Source organism: Camellia sinensis, chromosome 7 (genome assembly GCF_055761805.1).
Source record: "Camellia sinensis isolate YWXY chromosome 7, ASM5576180v1, whole genome shotgun sequence".
Lineage (NCBI taxonomy): Eukaryota > Viridiplantae > Streptophyta > Magnoliopsida > Ericales > Theaceae > Camellia > Camellia sinensis.
Genome location: NC_138967.1, coordinates 181015379 through 181037951, shown reverse-complemented (window position 1 = coordinate 181037951; position 22573 = coordinate 181015379). Strand labels below are relative to the sequence as shown.

Genomic DNA, 22573 nt, shown 5'->3' with positions numbered 1-22573 from the left:
CAAAGGTAACACTTCCTTTGTAATTTTCATCCAGTTGTACGAACAACTCTTTTCTTCTGCTCATATGGTTGCTTCCTCTAGAGTCGAGATACCATAAGCTATCTTGTTGTGCCTCGTGGTCTTTGCATGCAAGCAAACTAGTGGATCCTGTGTCCCCTTCTTTGAAGAAATGGACTTTCTTTTCTTTAGTGTTGGTACTTCGATGCCAACAATCCTTTGCGGAATGTCCAAAAATTTCACATATTTGGCATTGTACTTGAGGCCTTCCAGATTGTTGATTTGGTCGGATAAATCTTCCTTTTCCTCAACCTCTTTGGGAGTTCTACCAAGATCCTTATCTATTGTCTTGGTGTTGGTATTGATTATTTTGCTGAAATTTTCCTCGTCCATGGCCTGGTTGGAATCGGCCTCGATTGGATGCTTTTGAAAAATTCAGCTTTGTTTGGAGAACTTGCTCGAGTGGTTTCTCTCCATCTCGTCTTGCCAATTTTTGTTCATGGGCTTGTAGGGAACCCACGAGCTTTTCGACTGTTAATTCTTCCAAGTCTTTAGATTCTTCAATGGCAACGACAAACATAGTCGAATTTTGGGTCTAGGGACCTCAATATCTTCTCCATGACACGAACATCTGTAAGTGTCTCTCCATTCCATCTAAGTTGATATACAATTACCATAAGTCTAGTATATCAGAAATTGAATCAGAGGGCTTCATTTGAATTAATTCAAACTCACCTCGTAGGGTTTGAAGTTGAATTTTCTTGACTTTTTCTACACCTCGAAAGGTTTGGTGGAGGAGATTCTGGATTTCTTTTGCTGTATTTGCTCCTGCAATGATCTCGAACGTTGATTCGTCCAATCCTCCATGGATCGCCTGTACTGCGATGTCATCCTTTTTCCTGAAATTTTTATAGCGCTTCTTTTCGGCAATTGTCAGATTGTCTTCGTCTTCTTTTGATGGAGGCGCTGTATAGCCTTCTTCTACGAACTCATATACTCCTTTGGTGCCTAAAATAGCCTTCATTCGGATGCACCAATTGTCATAATTTTCTTTGGTGAGTTTTAGGATTGAGGAATCTGAATTTGAATTCACCATGGTGCCTTTTTAATCTTTAATTGGAATCTGAAATTTTTTCCGAAAATGAATTTCGAAAATCTGACCGTACGGATGTGTTCGGAATGCTCCAAATAGGTGGAAACCACTATTGGATCGTTGTGATTGGACTCCGGATGGCTTAATCTTAGCCGAAATAAATTGCACGGTTTAGATCTGGGTAAAGTTATGCCGCGAAGCACCAGATAATTATTCTGGTCAGCATTCATGCGTCCTCTTCCTTGGAGCACACGTGCAGCACGTGCTGTGAGTGGCTGGCGCATGGGAACGGCGTCAAAGCGTGTGGGGGAGCGTGCGGGCTCTTTGGAGCTCCGTTTTTTACGCGTTTTTTTCCTGTGTGACTGTCTTGATGAGACCTACACAGTGGTATGATCAAAAGTTGATTTTAACAACTTTTATTTCTAGGCAATTCTAAAAATTGCTCTGTTTTTCTCCTCTTTTGCCGAAATTCTGCAATTTCAGGCCACCTTGGCTCTTATGGCCTTGATGCCACTAATGGAAAATGGGAATGGGATCCCAATGTATTTTTTGAGAATTTAATTGAAGAACAAACACTCTGTTTTTTATTTCTGAAATGAATTTAGATACATGTAGTATCTCTTTTACAAATTGGATTGATTCAATATAACAACCTAAATCATCTATTTATAGATTTCCATTCAAGTGTGAATACCTTATGGTTGTGAGCTGTAGCCAGCTCAATTCTCATGTTTTCTTCATTTCCTTCATCAACAATGGTGAGCTTCCATGAAGCTTCTCCTTCCTTCTACAATCTTTATTCTTCCAGTTTCTTTAACATTCTCAATCATTCTGGATTACTCCTTGTGTGAATTGAGGTTTGTTTTTCAACAGCTGCTAGACTCATGTTCTGCTGCCACCGGCTGTGAGTGTGATATCTACTTTGGAAATTCTCCCACAATGTTGATCAAAAAAAAAAAAAAAAAAAATTTCTCACACAATGAGTATGCATTAACCAGTCTACACCAGAGGCCAAGCTATAATGCTCACATTTATTGTAAGTTTCTTCGGCTTTGTCTCCGTTTTCTTTGAATTCTATAATTTTCTAAATGTATTGTTGTATTGTGTGTTTTTCAACAATTTTGGTGATGGGTTTTTGGTTCTTTTTTTTTTTTTTTGGCAATTGGTGATTTGCAGATCAACGGATTTCCCTTCAAGTACTCATGGCCAGTGAGCCATAATCTTCAGTCAGTGTTAATGGATTGGTTTTATGGCTTTATTTGGTAAATTGGAGTCTTTGATGCTTTGTATAAAATTGGGTGGCTTTAGATTGTTGTGTTATTAGCTTTGGGGAGAAGCATTCTTTTTGTTGTGCTTTTATGCCTGTTGTTAGTCTGTTACAAGGCAGTGGGGTGACAGATCAAAGGGAACACAAGAGGTGGAATATGTTACTAGAGTTAAAATTGGAATTTTAAAATTCTTAGTAGCTGACAGCATCCCTATGCATTAGTTAACCTAACAGTTGATTAACGGAGAGAGGAAATTGTAGCGCGACTAAAAAACTTAGGGAGGAGTATGTAATTTCCAAAACTAGAGGGGTACTAGTCTATTAGCTAGAAACCTCGAGGGAAATTCAGTGGGATTTACCCTCTCCATAATAGACTTCTAATACTAATCTTTCTTTGTCCCTCTTATTTTTATGGTGAAGGGAAAACAATAGGCCCACTATTTTACTAAGCAGCCACATAGAAGGTGAAAGAATTCGGTGAAATAGAATCAATTGATGCTCCTTTTATCTCATACATAATCCTTAGGAAGCCCCTGTTTGAAGCTGCACATGATGAGATGTCCAAAAATCTATGATAATAAAGAAGGCGATAGTGGTAACAGACTGGACTTTTATTTTCCAGTATGCATGAAATGGAGTTGTTCAGTTGAGAAGCTAGACTATTCTGTTAAAAGAAAAGTAAAAGAAGAAGAAACTAGACTATTGAAGAGTTGTTGGAATGATTTCATTCTATTTACTAGCTTACTTTTCCCGTCTTATGAATTTGCAAATGCCTTGCATTCTAAAAATGTCCAAATTGATTGCTAATTTGGTTGGCTGAATTTAGTGCCAAGTTGGTTTAGACTATTCTGATGTGCATGACTGATTGTTTATACTCAATGGGATTCCCTCAATGGTATTCCAACCCTTTGGACCAATAATTGAAAGGAATCTTTACCTGCTCTCCAATTTAGCGTCTAATAGAGAGAAAAAGAAGGGCATGGTGTGCTGATTGTGGTATCAGTGTTTGTTATCTGTATGCTTTTCCGATAGATTAAATGAAAATAAATAAATAAAATGATCGGTAGAAGACAAAAATGACAATTTCTGAAGTTGACATTGCAGGGATGACTGAATACGTGTTTGAAATTTCTTTAGTTTCAGTGAGACACTACTAGAAATAGGACTTTTTGCGTCTATTTTTTTGTGACTGATTATTTGACCGTCGCAAAATCTTACTTTTTACACCAAAATCGTGTTCTAAAAAAAAAATTCTCACTCAAATCGATCCCTTATTTCCCAACAAACGATTGACATAAGGACCGACCTCCAACGGTATCTATCCAAATCGATTTCCCAAATCGATCCCTTATCTCTTTCAGCCCTATCTATCCTTTATTTCCCAAATCGATTTCGCTCTCTTCGTTGAAGATCGACCTCCAACGGTATGAACTCTCTCTCTCAAAATCTCACTCTTCATTCTGCACTCTCGCTCGACTCTGTCTTTGAACTCTCCATCTTAATTTTATTGTTCATTTGAAGATTTTGATCAATTGTTGATGAAGATTTGAAGATTTTGATCGATTGTTGATGAAGATTTCGATTGATTCATAATCGGTAAGCCTAATTTCTATGAATGAATCCAACTCTCTCTCTATTATATCTATTAGCAGTGTTTAATGATTTCAATATTCTGCGATGTGGAGGTTTTGGGAAGGTTTTAGTTCTGTCCTCTTCATTATTCTGTTGAATTTCAATATTCTATTGATTTCAATATTTGTTGAATTTAATTCGTTCTTGAAAACAATAGAGGTGTTTGAACCTCTTGGAACAATCTCTATCTACTCTTACTATTTCAACTGTGATTTCATCTGTGTTGTGTTGATCCAGAATTGTTGATTCAATTGCTTGTACACAGCTATGTTATGTAGTTTCATGAACTAGGAACAGTGATGATTAAGGAAAGCTTGTAAAATCTAGGGTTATATGGAACGGCAATTGTTTGAATTGGCTTGGTTTTGAAAGTGTTTGGTTGCTTGAAATTATTGCTGGAATTTTTGGATGCTGGCTAATAAAATCTAAAGTTTGACTTTTGCTTTAGGGGAATTGGGTTGTTTTGTTTATGGTAATTCTGTTTTTTCAAACTAGCTGTCTGATAGGGTGATTGTGGTGGGTGGTGATTGAAAAAAAAAAAAAAATAGAGTTCGAAGAGCTTGGAATTTCACCTGAAGAGGAGAGAACTAAATCTGATTAATGAAGTTGCTTGCAACTCATTAAGAATACTCCAAGGGTTGACAAAATAAAATGTATAAATTTGAGCTATTAAAAGTACATGAACAAAAACTAATTGGGAAGAGCATGATTGGGTAGCCCAAGCCAGATGACTGGAAATTGGAATGTATTAAAAATGAGAAAGCCTCCCTTTTGTATTCTTACTGTTTGGAGGCTTTCTGGTTTTTAATACATTCCAATTTCCAGTCATCTGAACATGAACAGTAAGAATACATAATTAATCACTTTGAAATTTCCTGATTCGGCCTTATCGATAATCAGCCTTCGCCAAGAATACAGATTCGATAGAAGAGAAAAACAAAATACCTTTGCCCTGTCCCATCCTCCCTTTCTGGTACCTGTTTTAGATTGGTTACTAGTACATATCCCACCATTGTAGCACTACCACCAGAATAGCCTGCAAATTATGTGAACAGGACCACATCTAGCTAATCCAAGTAATGGAATTATGGAAAGCTGATGGAGGAAAGGTCATTAAGCAAACCTTTGATAAACTGGTGTGCTTTCTTCCTTGCTGGATGACTTTTCTCTGATCATCCCTTCATACACCACCACCTCAATATCAATTAGATGTATAAGTAAGATGTAACCTCAAATAAGTTTCATTTTCCAACTAAAACAGAGAGGGAAAAAAAAAAAAAAAAAACTAACAAACAAACAAACAAACTATTAAAGAGAAAAACAGTTATTCTATAATTCTATTTGCTTGTAACATGTTTAATTATTCAGGAAACTAGTTAGTCATTAGGCCAAATGTAGGTCATCAAGCAATAAGAAAGGGGAAGTCATTCAAGATAGGCCTTCTTCCTTCCCGTTAACGTCATTATCCAGAACCTCAAAAAAGTATTTGCTCCAACTTTACAAGAATTGATAGCATTAACCATATTAATAGAATTCCAAATTCTTTTAGGCACATAGTTCACCAAGTCCACCAAGTCCAAGTTAGTAATGTGCTCACTGAAGAGGGGATGAGATAGCTTTCACTTGACCCTCGATCCCAATTTTCAATTATGTGACTATGTTCTGTATATGTCTAATGACTAATAGTTCCTCAAGGAATTCTTTTTTTGCATAGTGTCTAAATGTGCATCAAGCAAATAAAAATAGAAAATATAATATCTTAAATTGTAAATTAAGAAGAAAAAAAAAATGTTGTAGAAAAATAGACAGGAAAAGGGGGGAGCTAGTCTGGGCAGGAAAGAAAATCACAAATAGAACGAGAACTCAGAAAAATCAAAATCATAACGTGGCTAGAGAAAGGAAAGCACGTGTTCCCATTTCAGCTAGAATTTGTCGACGAGCCATTGAAGACGAACCCAATATTATCTTTCAATTAAAAGCATCGTCATCACATTCATAAGATTATTACCAAACTTCATTCATCGATACATATTTATACATAGACATATATGCATATCAGGGCATAACTAGAGAGATTGAGTAAATAAATACTACAAAATGTAGGGTAAAGAGGAAAGAAGATGGTGAGGCCAATGTAGCTTTAGAGAGCTGGAGCAAACATTGAATGGTGGGTTCTTTGCATTTGCAGCCATCTCTCTCTCTCTCTCTCTCTCTCTCTCTCTGTGGCTAAAATATTCCTTCATCATGTTCCTTCTCAGGAATTTCACCTGAAGACGCTGGAGAGGGCTATGCAACATACATCTGCAGTTTCATCATCCTTGGTTTCTTGCTGTGATACTGATAAGGTTTGTGATTGAATTTACCCCCCCCCCAAAAAAAAATGTGATTGAATTTAATGGATACTTAAGTATACTCTGACACAATTAATATGTTGTGTCCTTGATTGCAACTGTGGTGCCTAAGAAGGATACATCCCGGTTCCAATGAATTCCTTGTGTAACTGTTCTGCAATTGTGTTCTGTTGGTTCCAGGTGTTGCACAAACCTAGTACTAATGCAATTGCAAAAAATGCAAATGGAGAATCCAGAAGGTAATACTATTGTCTTTATTACTACTTCAAAATTTATCATGTAAATGGCTACCTTCTCCTGTAGTTCTGGTTATCTCATCAGACTTTAATTTATTTTATTTATTTCAGTGCTCCTTTCTATGAAAGGGGATGGATAATTTAATTCTCCAGTTTGTTGGTGGTACTTCGTAGTCTTTTGCCTTCTGTAGATGTGATAAATTATTTTTGTACTATAGGTTTAACTACTTACATGGATGGGATGGGTAGCTAAAAGGTAGTGTAAATACGGGCGGCTGTTGTTGGCATTCCATCTTTTGTTTTCTTTTCTATAGAATCTTCTTTCTACTTTGTGATTTCTGTGTGTGATCCCTTCTTTGTGTTTTGGTTTGCAAACTGTTTCTCCCTTCAAACATTGGAAGACATGTCATTATTAATGCATTCAAATGAGCTTTAGTCGTAGTGTCTATTTGTGTTTGTTTTGTTCCTTTTTAAGTTGAAACTTTGATGCGTATGTTTTCATCACAATTATTCAAATGGTTATTTTGCTATAGCGATCACTTGTAGTAGCTCAGGGAAAATTAGCTCAGAGAATAGCTAATTAAATAAGAGATGATGCATTAATCCAATTCTCAGGGAAAATTGCTCAATTACCATTCGTCATTGTGTTTCAAATGAGATGACAGTACTTTACTTGCTTGTTATGTGCTTCTCTTTGTCAGACCAAATTTTGCCAATGCTCCAAAGCAGGAGGGATGTGAATTTATTCATAATTTTAAAGCTCGCCTCCTTAAGAAAAAGGTAATATATTCAAGATCTTTGTGAAATGTGTCAATGCAGATATTTTCAAGTAAAGGAAAAGGAGATATTGGAGTTAGATGATTGAAGTGAAATTTTGCAATATGCTAGGAAAGCATACAGCAAAATCGACGATGGTCTCTTATGAAGATGGTAGGTGAAAATCTGAAGATGGTCTCTTATTTTTTTTCTTCTTTTTTTGACATGTTATCATCCTTGATGATTGATATCTGTGTTGTTCACTTGTTTGTAGTGAGATACATGAAAAAAAAAATAAAAAAAAAATGAAAAAAAATAAAAGCCTCTGATTGACTGGAAATTTAATCATGAGTTGCTAAATTAATTAATCCATTTTATTATGAAGTTTAAAGCTTTATTAGATGCTGCTCAATAAGACTAGAATTAGTGATTTCACACTAGTACTTTCTTGCTCCAGATGACAAATTTGTTTACAGTGAACTGAATCAGAAATGTTTGAGTGGTTTACTAATTAAATTGATTCTCTTTTCCATTTGCAGGTGTTTTGCTGCAAGCGTTACATGTAATGATATACCATAATCAGAAATGGAAAAGATTTTAGGAACGAAAGCGCTTTTTGGGAAGTTGCATGTTGTGGGTCAGGCAGCGACTACGAGCACTACTTCTATTAGAGAAGTTATGGCTTTACTAGCATACTATCTGGATTGTGTTTTTGTCATAAAAGAACTTTTTTCTAATTTTTAGTTGTAATAACTTTCACGTATGGCTCTAATTTTGAGACTCAAATACAATGCTTGATTAAACTATAATGCTATACTGTCTAAATTTTTGTCATTGCTATTCTTAAAGTGCTTAATGTTAAAATTTTATTTTATTTTTATTTTTATTTTTTATTTTTGGCAGCGGTAACAAGATGGTCACCAAAAAACATGTTAGCATTTTTCTTTGTTATTTGTGATGGTAAAATAACGGTTGCCATAAGTAGTTTAGATGGTCACAAATAATTTGTGATCATTGCTTTGCCGTCGCAAAAAGTATTTGCCACCCCCACATTTGCGACCCTCATATGCCGTCGCCTGGACCGTCGCAAAACGTTTTTTGCAACTGTATTTTTATTATTTGCGACGGTTTATAACAGTCGCAAAAACTACTTTTCTAAAAAATGTCCAAATCGATTGTTAATTTGGTCGGCTGAATTTAGTGCCAAGTTGGTTTAGACTATTCTGATGAGCATGACTGATTGTTTATACTCAATGGGATTCCCTCAATGGTATTCCAACCCTTTGGACCAATAATTGAAAGGAATCTTTACCTGCTCTCCAATTTAGCGTCTAATAGAGAGAAAAAGAAGGGCATGGTGTGCTGATTGTGGTATCAGTGTTTGTTATCTGTATGCTTATCCGATAGATTAAATGAAAATAAATAAATAAAATGATCGGTAGAAGACAAAAATGACAATTTCTGAAGTTGACATTGCAGGGATGACTGAGTATGCGTTTGAAATTTCTTCAGTTTCAGTGAGAACAGCTTCTCTGTGCTCCATCAGAAAAGATATCAAGCCATTTATGCAATCAACAACAGACAAGCAAACAAGGAGACACAAAAAATTGTATGGTCTATGAATTTTGTTATTCAAGATTCGCAATATCTAGCTGTTCCAACTGAAAGGTACATTTAAAATTTAGAAAAGTATGCTTTTCTAAATAATGACTCAAGATTTATTGCAAACAGCAACCCAATGTGGGGCAAAGGAAGACTTACTGCAAGAGGTCTTGAGTCTTCCCTTTTATTTATTTATTTATTACATTTCTTTTAAATTGAATAAACAATGGAAAAACAAAGGTAGTCCATGGATTGAAGAGGAGACTGTCAATGGAAAGCCTTAAAATACCTTTATTTTTTTCCTCTTTATTTTCCATCTTAATAGTCTCCAATACAGTAGACACCATAACTAAAACTCACTCGATTACAGGCAGCAACACCATAGTGTCTTCTGGTGGAAGCTTTGAGATGGGTTTTTTCAGCCCTGGCAGATCCCAGAATCAATACTTGGGAATATGGTACAAGAATATTCCTGTTAGGACTGTTGTATGGGTTGCCAATAGAGAAATCCCACTCGGTTCGTCAAGCGTCTTAACTATAATCAACTCTGGAATTCTTGCCCTTGTCAATGGTACTGGCAGTGTCATTTGGTCTCCCAATATGACAGGATCTACACGGGACCCTGTTGCACAACTGATGGAGTCTGGAAATCTTGTTGTGCGAGATGCCAATGATATGTCTGGGCATTTTCTGTGGCAAAGTTTCGATTATCCGTGTGATACTCTTTTACCGGGCATGAAGCTTGGAAAGAACTTTGTAACGGGCCTAGAGCGCCACCTCTCCTCCTGGAAGAGCAGTGATGATCCAGCTCCAGGTGAGTTTACATACCGGTGTGATCCTCAAGGGTACCCACAAAATATTCTGAGCAGTGGTTCTGCTGAGGTGTTCCGAACTGGGCCATGGAATGGTATCGGATTCAGTGGGAGACCAAGCCTTAAATCTAATTCAATCTACGCATTTGAATTGGTTTACACCAAGGAGGAGGTGTATTATGATTATAAACTCCTCAGCTCAGTTGTTTCAAGGTTATCTCTGAATCAGACTGGCGTTGTGCAGCGCTGGAACTGGATTGATCGAACCCAGCAATGGGTCCGTGTCCTGACTTCGCCGACAGATAACTGTGATTCGTATAAACTGTGTGGTCCGAATGGTAACTGTATCGTTGGAAACAATCCGGTATGTGGTTGTTTGAGTAAATTTGTGCCCCAGAACCAAAGGGAATGGGAAAATGGAGATTGGTCTAAAGGGTGTGTTCGGAGGACACCGTTGGATTGCCCTAATGGAGATGGATTTGTCAAGTATTCAGGCTATAAAATGCCGGACACACGCAACTCCTGGTTTGACAGGAACATGACACTCAGGGAATGCGAGATGGTATGCTTGAAAAACTGCTCTTGTATGGCTTATGCAAATTTAGACATAAGAAGAGGTGGAAGTGGCTGCTTGCTTTGGTTTGGTGAGTTGATTGATATGAGAGAGTTAAATACAAATGAGCAAGACGTTTACATAAGGATGGCTTCCTCTGAGGTAGGTAAGAATTCATACCAAACACATAGATTAGTGAACATAGATTGATTAGATTATACCTCTGCAAGAACCATATAGTTAACTATACTGAACCTTTACATTTCTTCCTTAAAAAATTCCTCACTATATTACTTTTCTACATGTAACTACAGTTTTAGCAAACGGAGAGTTCATTTCGGTTTCATCTTGAATGTTGATCTTTGTTGTAGGAATTCAATCTGGATGATATTTATTACCCATCTAAACCCACATGCCCACCACAGTAGGTTATACTTGTATTTGTATTTGAGTCAATTTTGACCCTGGTTTATTATCGTTTGGATTTTTGTTTATATTGTGTTATTTCAGAGGTCTAGAGTTATGATTATCTTTGATCTCTGTACTCAAAGTGAAACTGCATCACTTACTTTTTCCTACCCTTTTCCTTTCTACAAATCTTTTGTCAAATTCTTGATCAGAACACAACCTTACTTTTATTTTAATGAAGACCCTGGTTTTAAAAATGAAGGCTGAAAATCAACTAAGCTAGTCAACTTTTTTATTTTAATGAAGACCCTGGTTTAAAAATGAAGGCCGAAAATCAACTAAGCTAGTCAACTTAAAAAAAAAAAAAAATGCATTGGCCAAAAAAAAAAAAAACATGACTACCAGATTTATTTATCAATACAAGATTAGCGATAAAAAAGTCCAATTAGTTGCCATCTTCACTTTTATCAGCACCTAAACTGTCTTTCTACTACAGAACTCTCTTTTTGGTCAACTTTAAATCTCAAAATAAATTTTCAAAACCTTATCAAATGACTAAACTTATATTGTTGAGATATTTTACTATATGATTTTTATAACTTTATGTCTATCTTATATAAAATTATAGAAAGATTTGCTCATAGTAATTCTAAAATAAAAAATGATAAAATTCTACCTAAAATTGTATGTCACAAGAAAGATTAAGTGAATTAGCCATATTATCAAGTAAAAGAATATATTAATGAAATTTGAATAGAAGATTTATTATTAGTTATTTTCTCATCTCAAAAGAGAATAAATTTTAAATAAAAAAATTAAAACAATACTGAAAATTGTAGAGAACCTCATTTAAAATTATCCCTTTAGACGTCAAATTATCTCGAGTCGCCCTAACCAAACCAAACCAAACCAAGCCTTAAGTCCCATTAAATGGGATCGGCTACATAAATCTTTCTTCTCCTTTCGGCTCTATCAAGGGCATCTCGAGTCACCTTGATTGGTGAAAATACTTTCTTTTGATTTGGCCCCCTCAAGTCGCAATTCTATTTTCGCCCTTGCATAAGCTTCTAAATTCTTGCGTGCTTGTGTGTTTGTTTTGTTTAGCATTATTCATCCCTTTTGCCATACAATTTCAATACATCAAGGGATTGAAATCTAAAGCAATCCCTTTAGGTTTTTGCTTTCATGATTGTATTGTCTAACTGATCGATTGACCATTTCTGTTAAATGGATAGAGGATTCAACAGCCCATAGCAAGAAAAGAGAGATAGTGGCAGTGACCTTGGCATTGTTAATTGGACTTCTTCTGCTGGGTATAAGCCTAATCGTGTATCTCCGAAAAAGGAAAAGGAAAAATTCACAGCTGAACAAAGAAGGTATATATCCATACATGTCATTTTGTGTGAAACTATGTACTGGTATGTTACATTTTTGGAACTACTTGTCATCTTGATATCCATTTTGTCCCCGCTTTGCAGGAATTCTGATGCACAAGTCTGAACAAGGTTACACTGACAAAACCCAAAAGGAAGATCTAGAGTTACCATTGTTCGACTTAACTGTAATAGCTGATTCCACAAATAATTTTTCAATCAACAATAAGCTTGGAGAGGGTGGATTTGGACCTGTTTACAAGGTAACAATGTAAAGAAACTCTTATGTAGTCTACAGGATCAATGCCCAATCTCATGGAGCCTATCCAGAAGCCATAAAACCATTCAACTTTTTTATCACTACTTTTTCATAAATAGTAATGCTACAAACACATAAATTTTTCTACAAAAAGGTACATAGAATGTTGTTCTGCAGGTTGCAGCACTGCATTCATCTTGATGTTTGGGTCCCCACTTTTAGAAAGAAAAAAAAAAAAAATTGTATTCCTAAACTTACTAAATCTTTTAATACAGACCCCACTATTCTGAAGGTAAAATTTTTATAAATATGCCTGCTTTTGAGAAGTGGAATTTTATATTTTTCTTTCAACTTTCAAAGAAGACAATTGGTTTGATGCATCCTTTCTCCCTATGAAACTTCATAAATCTGTGTAATTTTGTCTTTTAAGTAGTTGTAACATAAATCATTGGTCATAGCTGCACTTGTTGGAACAATGTCATCCAGAGCAACATAAAAACAGTAAGTAAATACACAATTAATAAGAATGGCCAAAAAAAATAAATAATAATAATAATAATTCATTTTCTTTCAAGCTAATTCTAGCAGAAGATCATTCTATCAATTATAATGGTAATTCTCAGGGTACACTAGAAGGAGGACAAGAAATAGCTGTGAAACGGCTCTCAAAGAATTCTGGCCAAGGACTTGATGAGTTCAAGAATGAAGTTATCTGTATTGCCAAACTTCAGCACCGAAATCTCGTGAAGCTTCTAGGATGTTGCATTCAAGGAGAAGAGATGATATTAATCTATGAATACATGCCCAACAAAAGCCTGGACTATTTTATATTTGGTTTGGCTCTCTTCAAAACTATAATACTATATATATTGCAACTATTCCACTCTAAGACCACAACCAGCAGTCGTTCTTTCTTTCCTTTTTCCTATACTTTTTTTTGTTTATTTTTCGTTTCATATAAACCTTGTGCTTTATTTGATAATGGGAACGAAATTATATGTGGTTTTTATTGCATGTGCATTTGCATGAACGTGGTCTTCTAAAATTTAGGATTTTCCATTGAGGAATCTTGTTAAATTTATCCGTCAAATTAGCAGGAGTGTGGACTAAATTAGACAAAAAAAAAATTGGACAGATCAAAGCCAAAGCACATTACTAGATTGGTCGAAGCGCTTCCACATTATCAATGGGATTGCACGAGGACTTCTTTATCTTCATCAAGATTCTAGGCTGAGAATTATTCACAGAGATCTCAAAGCTAGCAATATTTTGCTAGATATTGACATGAACCCAAAAATATCGGATTTTGGAATAGCTAGAAGTTTTGGAGGAAATGAGACAGAAGCAAATACAAATAGAGTGATTGGAACATAGTAAGAATCTCTATAACATGTTTTGTCTAATTCACTTATATTGTTGCTTCAAAATCCAGTTTTTCATTCTGTGTTTTGTTGCAGTGGGTACATGTCTCCAGAGTATGCAATAGATGGGTTATTTTCAGTAAAATCAGATGTATTCAGCTTTGGCGTTTTGGTGTTAGAAATTGTGAGTGGGAAGAAAAACAAAGGTTTTTATCATCCAGGGCACAACCACAACCTACTTGGCCATGTAAGTGTACTGATTAGAAGTAATCTCATATGCATGTGCTCCAATAAGGATAAAAGATCCTTTATTCCTAAATTATCTCTTCCTTCAGTTCTGAAACACTCAGTCGTTGGATCCTTGAGAGTCTTGAGGTACGGGTATCTTGGGGCGTAATCTAACTGTGAGTGTCTTGAGAAAGGAGAACAAAGAAATTTTGAGATAGAGGATCTTGTGTCTCGTACTGCTAATATTGTAGTGGATTATTCAGGCATGGAGACTCTATGAAGAAGGCAAGTCATTGGAATTGATTGATGAGGCTCTATGGGACTCATGTTACCAAATTGAAATGTTACGATCAATCCATGTTGGTCTTTTATGTGTGCAAGAAAGTCCAAAAGATAGGCCAAGCATGTCATCTGTAGTTTTGATGTTGGGCAGTGAAGCTGCATTGCCTCAAGCCAAACAGCCTGGCTTCTTCACTGCAAGAAATGTTCTTCAGACTGGTTCTTCGTCAAGCAAGGAAGCAACAACTACGGGCAATGAAATCACCAGTACTATGTTAAGTGGTCGATAGAAATTATACCATGTACAAGGTGAAAGCTTAATCATTGTTTCTGGTTACAAGTTTACATGCACAATTTACCCACAAAAAAAGTTCACATGCACGAAATTAAATAAAAAAGTATCAAGAGCATGTACTCTTTTTTTGTATACAAATTTGGTTGTCATGTTTGCATATCATTACTCTTTGTTTTATGTAACTAATTATAGTTTGCCTACTTGTACATGTGAAAGGGAACTTCATTTTGAGAATGAGCATGTGTACCCACAACTTAGCACCAAATCTTTGTTTATTTGTGAATTTGCCTAGTCCAAACACATTACAATGTTATATACAATTGTTATTGGGATTCAGATATGTATGTGGAACAACATTCAAAGGCTTCAAATAGTCAACACGGGACAAGGAAAAACAACCAAACCAAACTAACGACCTAGCTAGGTGAGATTGTAAGAGAAGAAAATAAGGCTTAACATTGTTCTTATGCAAGATCTCTGAAGCTGGTTGCCAAGAAAGATAGACAGCCTTAACATTGTGTTAATTTGCTAAACAGGCTCACGAGTCTTGGACCATAACAATTAAACATCACCATGAATTGTCTTCTGTCACAAAAAAATTTTCACGTCAAAAGTGGTCATTTCAAAAATAGATTTGAACTATTTATTTATAAATCTATGTAAATGGGCGATTTAGATCTACTTGTGGCATGATTACATTATTATCACGTGTGACAGTGAATAATTGTTTTTCCTACCAAATATATTGGGTAGTTTCTACAAACATAATAAATCAGAGATTGAATTTGGCACCTGTTCATTAGGTAGTTTTGAAAACTAGAAAAGTGTTTCTATATTGTTTCCAGTAAACGTGTCCAAATTCTTTTTATCTTCATTCATACAATAAATGTTATATATATGTATAAAACTTATTATATTTAGGAAGATAAATTACATTTATTTCTCTCAAAATTTGTGTTAGATTTTGTTCACTTCAGAATATTTTGGCTTGAAAATTTGACTTATTTTGATTTAAAAAAAGAGAAATATTAGGGACACAAATTTTGAAAAAAGAGAAGTAAGGGTATGAGTGGAATTTTGCAGTGTAAGGAGATAAAATACCTTTTATTTTTATTTTACTTTTTTTGTTTATTATTTTTTTTAAAGGTAGCAGAATTAAAAAGGGTGTTTTTGGCCAAAACCCTCTCCTTGGACCATTTTTGTGATGTAAAAATTTGATTTAAGTTTTGTTTAGTGACAATCTATCTATAAATGACAGTAGACTTACTTTGGCCAAAACTCCCTTATATATTAATTGTTATAGTGACTACATTGCTTAGTGTTGATGATAATATTTTACTATTTAAAAATTAAAATTTTATAGTAATATTATTGTAAATCAGAATAAAATTTTACTGTGAGATGGAGTAAAATTCTACTGTTGAAATTAATTTCGACGGTAAAAATTATATTTTATTTTTTAAAAAGAATTTCATAACCAACATAAAACTTGTTTGATAGATATTGATAAGAAAATTATAAAAATACTAATTTTATTAAAAAGAAACATTTAGATAAAAAGGTATATCATTTAAAAATTTTAAATTTTAAATTACTTACTAAGAATATTTTGATAATAGTGATGTGTGCTGGACTTTTGAAAGAAAAAAAAATTGTGTTTGTACTTGATGTATGAAATTTTATTATGAAGAGGTTTTGATTAAATTCTTTAATTAAACAATAGATATAAGGAGTTTTTTTTTTAGAAGCTACCAAAAGAGAAATTGGGAGAGAATCTTAATAAATTAACGAAATAAATGAAATTACTATATTACACTCACCTTCATTCCTTACTCTAAGTCCTTTGCTTTACAGGTTGGGCTTGGGATGGATTATTTTCGAAGTAGGTTAAAAGTCAGTTATTTGATTTGATTTTTTTTTTTTGGCTTTTTTTAAAAAATAATGCTTAAAAAATAAAGAGATGATATGACTCAAAAAAGCCAAAACACTAAAAAGCTAACTTTTAACCCAATTGACAAAATAGGCTTTTGTAGTAATTTACTTTTGTCCCATATCATAATAAGGAAGGGACAAATCGGGAGTGGTGGGTGCGGGACAAGAAATGAATTAATTTTATAAGTTAAAGAATAAAAATATTAATAAAAATTATGAATAATATAGTATATTATGGATAACAATTTATACTTAATAAGAATTTTAAGATATAAGATATGAGCAAAAAAAATATAAGATAAAAAATAAATAAGTAAAAATTAATATTAAGTATAATATTTTAATATTATTATAATTAAAAAAATTATGTATTATCTATACTATTATTAATATATTTAATAATCAGACAGTCGGAAAAACAGGACGGGTAGCAAAATTGGTTCCTGCCTCACTTCCATATTGGGTCGAGTAGAACAGGGCGGGTAGCAAAACCCGTGCCCCACTTTCTCTCATCACTCTCTCTCTCTCTCTCTCTCTTCAATGCCACCACTGTTTACCAGTCTGAACCAAAGGTCAAGCTATAATACCCATTTTAATGTAAGCTTATTCAGCTTTGTCTCCTTTTCATTTGAATTCCATAATTTTGTTGTTATATTGTGTGTTTTTCAAATGCCTTGCTTTTCTCAAAAAGTCCAGATTGGGAATTAAGTTGTTTGATTTTAGTGCCAATTTGGTTTAGACTATTCTATTGACCATGACTGATTGTTCATACTCAACCATTTTGCACCACTAATTGATAGGAATCGGTATAACTTTTCCAAAAAAATGGTATGCTCTCGAATTTGATAGTCTTTAAGAGGGATAACTTGATATGTGTTTGAAACTTCTTTAGTGTTAATGAGAATAGCTTCTTCAAGCTCCATCAGAGAAGAACATATCAAGCCATATGGGGTGGCCAACTCTTTGGCTGGTTGGATGCAAAATTTTAAAAATGAGACATTTTTTTATATTTAAATATTAATTTTTATTATTTTAGTTTCATCATGTGATGCAAAATTACTAATTAAGCTTTTGTAATCAGATTTCTAAACATATCATTTTCAAGGATAAATTGCAAATACACTTAGGCCTCGTTTGGGAACAGGCTAATTTAGTAACTTTTTGGCTATTTAGCTAAAAAAGTAGGTAAAAAAAATTTATATGTTTGGGATGACTTTTTGGCTAATTACGAAAAGATGTGCAAAAAGTAGAGAGAAAAGAGAATCTTTGACTTTTTGGTATGAGTTGTTGGCTTTTTGACTAAAAAGGTAACTTTTTGGCTTTTTGACTAAAAAGGTAAGTCCCCAAACGGGGCCTTAATCTTTCTTGTGATATAATTAACCATAGGCAGAACTTAATAAATTTTAGAAATATTTTTTTCTACAGAAGCAATTGTTACGCGTATTATTAATAATATTTTGTAAGCAATACATGCATTTGAAAAAGAATCTAGAATTTTTAAAATATAATTTAGTATGCCAATTGGTGTATTTTCCGTTCCTCATATTTGTGTGAATTCTTTGAAAACTTTTAATCTGGAAAATAAATCTAAACCGTCAATTTTATAAAAAATCAACAAAACTTTCAAAATGAAGACAATATTTTTTTTCCAAACTACCATCTAATGATTTTAATTTTTTTTAAATTAAATAAAAAAAATAAAAGGATAATTAAAGCTTGTCACAGATAAAAAAAAAAAAAACTTGGGATTTACAAAAGAAGCATTAAAAATATGAATTTTGTAAACAGTTTTCCTGAAAACACTTGTTAAGAAGTTTGAAATGGTTATGCATTATTTATAAAAGTGTATCAAATAAAATGCCTTACCATTTTTAATTTTCTTAACTAACTATTTTCGAGCACTCATTAACAAGACTCAACAAATATATAATTATTATATGGGCATTACACAAAATGAGGACTTCCCAAGCCATTTACCCAATCAACAACGAACAAGCAAACAAGAATTTATGTGGTCAATGAATATTGTAATCCAATGAATTTTGAAACGTGCATTTAGAATTAAGTATGCTTTTCTAAATAATGACCTAATGAGGGGGAAAACAAGAACTTTATACTAGATTAAAGGGAGCTTTTTTGATAAATTCTTTTTCTAAGAGTTTTATTCTATTCAACTTATATTCTTTTTGACTATTCCATTAGGTCCTATTTGAGGTAAGAAGACCAAAATACCTTTTCCATCTACTTATTTTTCATTTAGTCTACATTATTTTCTTATGTTTCAATAAGTCCTATGGATGACATAATTACCAAAATACCCCCAATGTGAATGTTCACATCGTCAATGTGAATGTTCACACCGTCAATGTGAATGTTCCTATTTGAGGTAAGAAGACCAAAATACCCTTTTCATCTACTTATGTTCCATTTAGTCCACATTATTTTCTTATGTTTCAATAAGTCCGATTGGTGACATAATTATCAAAATACCCCTAATGTGAATGTTCACATCCTATGGGTGACATAATTACCAAAATACCCCTAATGTGAATGTTCACATCGTCAATGTAAATGTTCACACTATCAATGTAAATGTTCACACCGTCAATGTGAATGTTCCTATTTGAGATAAGAAGACCAAAATACCCTTTTCATCTACTTATGTTTCATTTAGTTCACATTATTTTCTTATGTTTTATTAAGTCCTATGGGTGACATAATTACCAAAATACCCTTAATGTGAATGCTCACATCCTATGGGTGACATAATTACCAAAATACCCCTAATGTGAATGTTCACATCGTCAATGTGAATGTTCACACTGTCAATGTGAATGTTCTTATTTGAGGTAAGAAGACCAAAATACCCTTTTCATCTACTTATGTTCTATTTAGTGCACATTATTTTCTTATATTTCCATAAGTCCTATGGGTGACATAATTACCAAAATACCCCTAATGTAAATGTTCACACCGTCAATGTGAATGTTCATACCGTCAGTGTGAATGTTCCTATTTGAGGTAAGAAGACCAAAATACCCTTTCCATCTACTTATGTTCCATTTATTCCACATTATTTTCTTATGTTTCAATAAGTCCTATGGGTGACATAATTACCAAAATACCCCTAATGTGAATGTTCACATCCTATGGGTGACATAATTACCAAAATACCCCTAATGTGAATGTTCACATCGTCAATGTGAATGTTCACACCGTCAATGTGAATGTTCATATCATCAATGTGTAGGGACTCGGCCCAGCCCGGGCCGGGGCCAACCCATGTATAGCCTCGTGGGTGCTTGCCAAAATTCAGGCCACGCCAGACCGGCCCACGGGCCAAAAAATTAGGCCTAGGCCCTAGCCCTGGCACAAAGGTATTCAGGGTTTGGGTGCCCCGGTGGGTCGAGCCAAGGGGCTTGGGCCTAGACTTGGGCTTGGGTCGGGCTTGGGTGAGCCTCGCCATTTTTTTTAATTCTTTTTAATTTTTTCTTCCAAAATTTAATTATTTTTCACAAAAAAGACACTGGGCCTCTGGCGGGCCGGGCCTTGGGCCAAGCTTTAAATGGACCTTATGGGGGCCAAGCTTCAAAGTGATGGCCCAGGTCCTAACCCAAGTTCTCGGGCTAGGCTCGGGCTCGGGCCCAAATAAAATTGCCCCGGCCGCGGGAGGGCTTCGGGTGGCCCACGGGCCGCGGGCCAATTTTACACTCTTATCAATGTAAATATTAACATGTTAATGTGAATATTCACATTGTCAACAGTTCAAATCCGCTTCAGGCCGCGAGCCAATTTTACACTTCTATCAATGTTAAGGTTAACATGTTAATGTGAATATTCACATTGTAAGTCAGGCCGGGCCCGCGCGCGGGTTTCGGGCTGCCTACGGGCCGCGGTTCAATTTTACACTCCTATCAACGTGAATGTTAATATGTTAATGTGAATATTTACATTGTTAACGAGCTGGGCCGGGCCGGGCCCTCCTCCAGCAGCCCACGGGCTGCGGCCCAATTTTACACTTTTATCAATGTGAATGTTAACATGTCAATGTGAATATCCACATTGTCAACGGATCGGGCCCGCCCCGGCCCGGGGACGATCTTCGGACCGCCCACAGGTCACGGGCCAATTTTAAATTCTTACCAATGTGAATGTTAAAATATGAATATTTGCATCATAAAATTGCTAACCGTTCAAAAAATATTTGTAAGGGTATCAAAATTAAATATAAGGGCATAAGAGTCTAAAAAAAGAGTGTAAATCAAGAAAAAAGACTTTATGGAATAAAACTATACATACATGGGACTAAATGGGTTAATAAATTTCTTCACGGACTTTTTGGGTTAAAACACTTTTAAATGGGATTTATCGATAAAAATCCCTAGATTAAATAGTAAGATGGAGAAAAGAAAATAATGTTTACAAACTTGCTAAAATGAGAGAAAGGAAAACAAAGCTGTGTTTGGTTATGTGTTCCAAACACATTTCTACCCACTGACTTGAGTGTGGTGTTTGTTTTGAACTTTCAAATTATAATTCCACACCTACTTTTGAAAACTCCTTTTGAGGCAGGAAAATTTGGCTAATCTGGTCGTCCTCTCAGACGTCTCCCTGACATCCGACCGGTTGACCGGAACAGTATTCGGTTTTTTTTTTTTGGCACCTATTATTTTTATATTGTAAATAAAAAATATTTTCAATTTTTTTTTTAATTTTAATATGTGCTTTAAATAGAATTTTGGGTTATGTGTTTGGTTATGAGTTGTAATTTTTTGAATTAAATAACTTTTCTAATTTCAAAAACTTAACTCCCTCCAAAACTCAATTCAAAACTTTTTTCAAAACTCATAACCAAACAAATTTTCCACACTCAAATTATAATTCCAAAACTTACAAATTCAACATACAGATTTCAAATTATATTTAGAAAATTCTACCAAACACTACCAAAAACTTTCAATCATGTTAAGTGTATTATAAGAAAGGATTTGAAAGAGTTAGTGAAGGATTAGGAGATTAAGAAAAGTTGAAAAAATTATTTTGAGTAATTGTACTAATTTTCAAAAATTATGCAGCTGCTAGACTCATGTTCTGCGGTCACCAGCTGCGAGTGTGATATCTACGGTGGAAACTCTCCCACAATAAGTAAGCATTAACCAGTCTGCATCAGAGGCCAAGCTATAATACTCACATTTATTGTAAGTTTCTTTAGCTTTGTCTCGTTTTCTTTGAATTCTATAATTTTATAAATGTGTTGTGTTGTTTGTTTTACAACAATTCTGGTGATGGGTTTCTGTTTTTTTTTTTTTTTTTTGGCAATTGTTTGTTAGTTTGTTGCAAAGCAATGGAGTGACAGATCAGAGGGAACAGATGGAATATGTTACTAGAGTTAAAATTGAAATTATAAAATTCTTAATAGCTGACATCATCCCTATGTATTTGTCAACCTAACAGTTGATTAACATATAACAAAAATTGTAATGTAACTAAAAAATATAGGGAGGGCATCTAATTTTCAAAACCGAATTTATTAGCTAGAAACCTTAAGAAAAATTTAGTGGAATTTACCTAGGAATGGCAACGGGCCGGGGCGGGACCGGGGACTACACTCCCCGTCCCCGATCCCCGAAGGCTCAAAAATCCCCATCCCTAACCCCGATCCCCGGCGGGGGAACCCGTCAACTCCCCGTCCCCGTCCCCTAATGGGATCGGGTTTTCCCGACACCGAAAAATCCTCGAGCTTTTTTTTGAATTTTGTTCAACACAACAACAAATCAATATATATCACTATGTTTCATCATCATCAACAAATCAATGTGTACACAGATCAGATCACACACAGATTTAAATTTTAAAAAAAATTAATCTGAAAAAAAAAATCTGTTTTCAACGACAATATGTTTCATCATCATCAACAAATCAATATGTGTACACAGATCAGATCACACACAGATTTAAATTTACAAAAAAAAATTAATCTAAAAAAAAACTGTTTTCAACAACAATACCAGAGAGACAAATCTGAGTACACAGATCAGATCACAGAGAGAGAGAGAGAGAGAGAGATAACAGATCTGAGTTCAGATCTAACAGATTTGAGCGACGCCAGTGACCAGGTGCGAAATCGACAGTGGCTGGT

The 22573-nt window shown here is 34.6% G+C and overlaps 1 protein-coding gene and 1 long non-coding RNA gene across 10 annotated transcripts; both read left to right on the top strand.

The window, feature by feature from the left end:
• The first annotated feature begins 1081 nt into the window (after nt 1-1081).
• Nucleotides 1082-8166, top strand: LOC145795487 (uncharacterized). Of its 6 annotated transcripts, none has more exons than XR_014336497.1 (8): nt 1086-2126; nt 2267-3781; nt 3879-3953; nt 6093-6156; nt 6248-6334; nt 6521-6579; nt 7396-7506; nt 7872-8166. It is a non-coding gene; the product is annotated as an uncharacterized LOC145795487 (long non-coding RNA). The 6 variants fall into 6 exon arrangements; XR_014336494.1 differs by lacking the exon at nt 7396-7506 and adding an exon at nt 7278-7356 and having other exon boundaries at nt 1087-2126; nt 3902-3953; XR_014336493.1 differs by lacking the exon at nt 7396-7506 and adding an exon at nt 7278-7356 and having other exon boundaries at nt 1088-2126.
• Nucleotides 8167-8849: 683 nt separating this feature from the next.
• On the top strand, nt 8850-14767 carry LOC114265226 (G-type lectin S-receptor-like serine/threonine-protein kinase At4g27290). Of its 4 annotated transcripts, none has more exons than XM_082880024.1 (8): nt 8850-9000; nt 9305-10465; nt 11943-12083; nt 12186-12343; nt 12963-13173; nt 13475-13712; nt 13797-13947; nt 14192-14767. In XM_082880024.1, exons 2-8 carry the CDS (start codon nt 9343-9345, stop codon nt 14495-14497), a joined length of 2328 nt encoding a protein of 775 aa, XP_082736150.1. In that variant the 5' UTR covers nt 8850-9000; nt 9305-9342; the 3' UTR covers nt 14498-14767. The 4 variants fall into 4 exon arrangements, with proteins under 4 accessions (XP_082736150.1, XP_082736149.1, XP_082736148.1 ...); XM_082880023.1 differs by lacking the exon at nt 8850-9000 and adding an exon at nt 9022-9101; XM_082880022.1 differs by lacking the exon at nt 8850-9000 and having other exon boundaries at nt 9140-10465.
• The last annotated feature ends 7806 nt before the right edge of the window (nt 14768-22573 follow it).

Excerpts from the sequence above, each read along its gene's own strand:
- LOC114265226 (XM_082880022.1), top strand. The coding sequence starts at position 9,205 with ATGGAAAGCCTTAAAATACCTTTATTTTTTTCCTCTTTATTTTCCATC. Across the intron at positions 12,344-12,962 it reads GATTTGGACCTGTTTACAAG|GGTACACTAGAAGGAGGACA; the intron begins GTAACAATGTAA and ends GGTAATTCTCAG. Across the intron at positions 13,948-14,191 it reads ACCACAACCTACTTGGCCAT|GCATGGAGACTCTATGAAGA; the intron begins GTAAGTGTACTG and ends TGGATTATTCAG.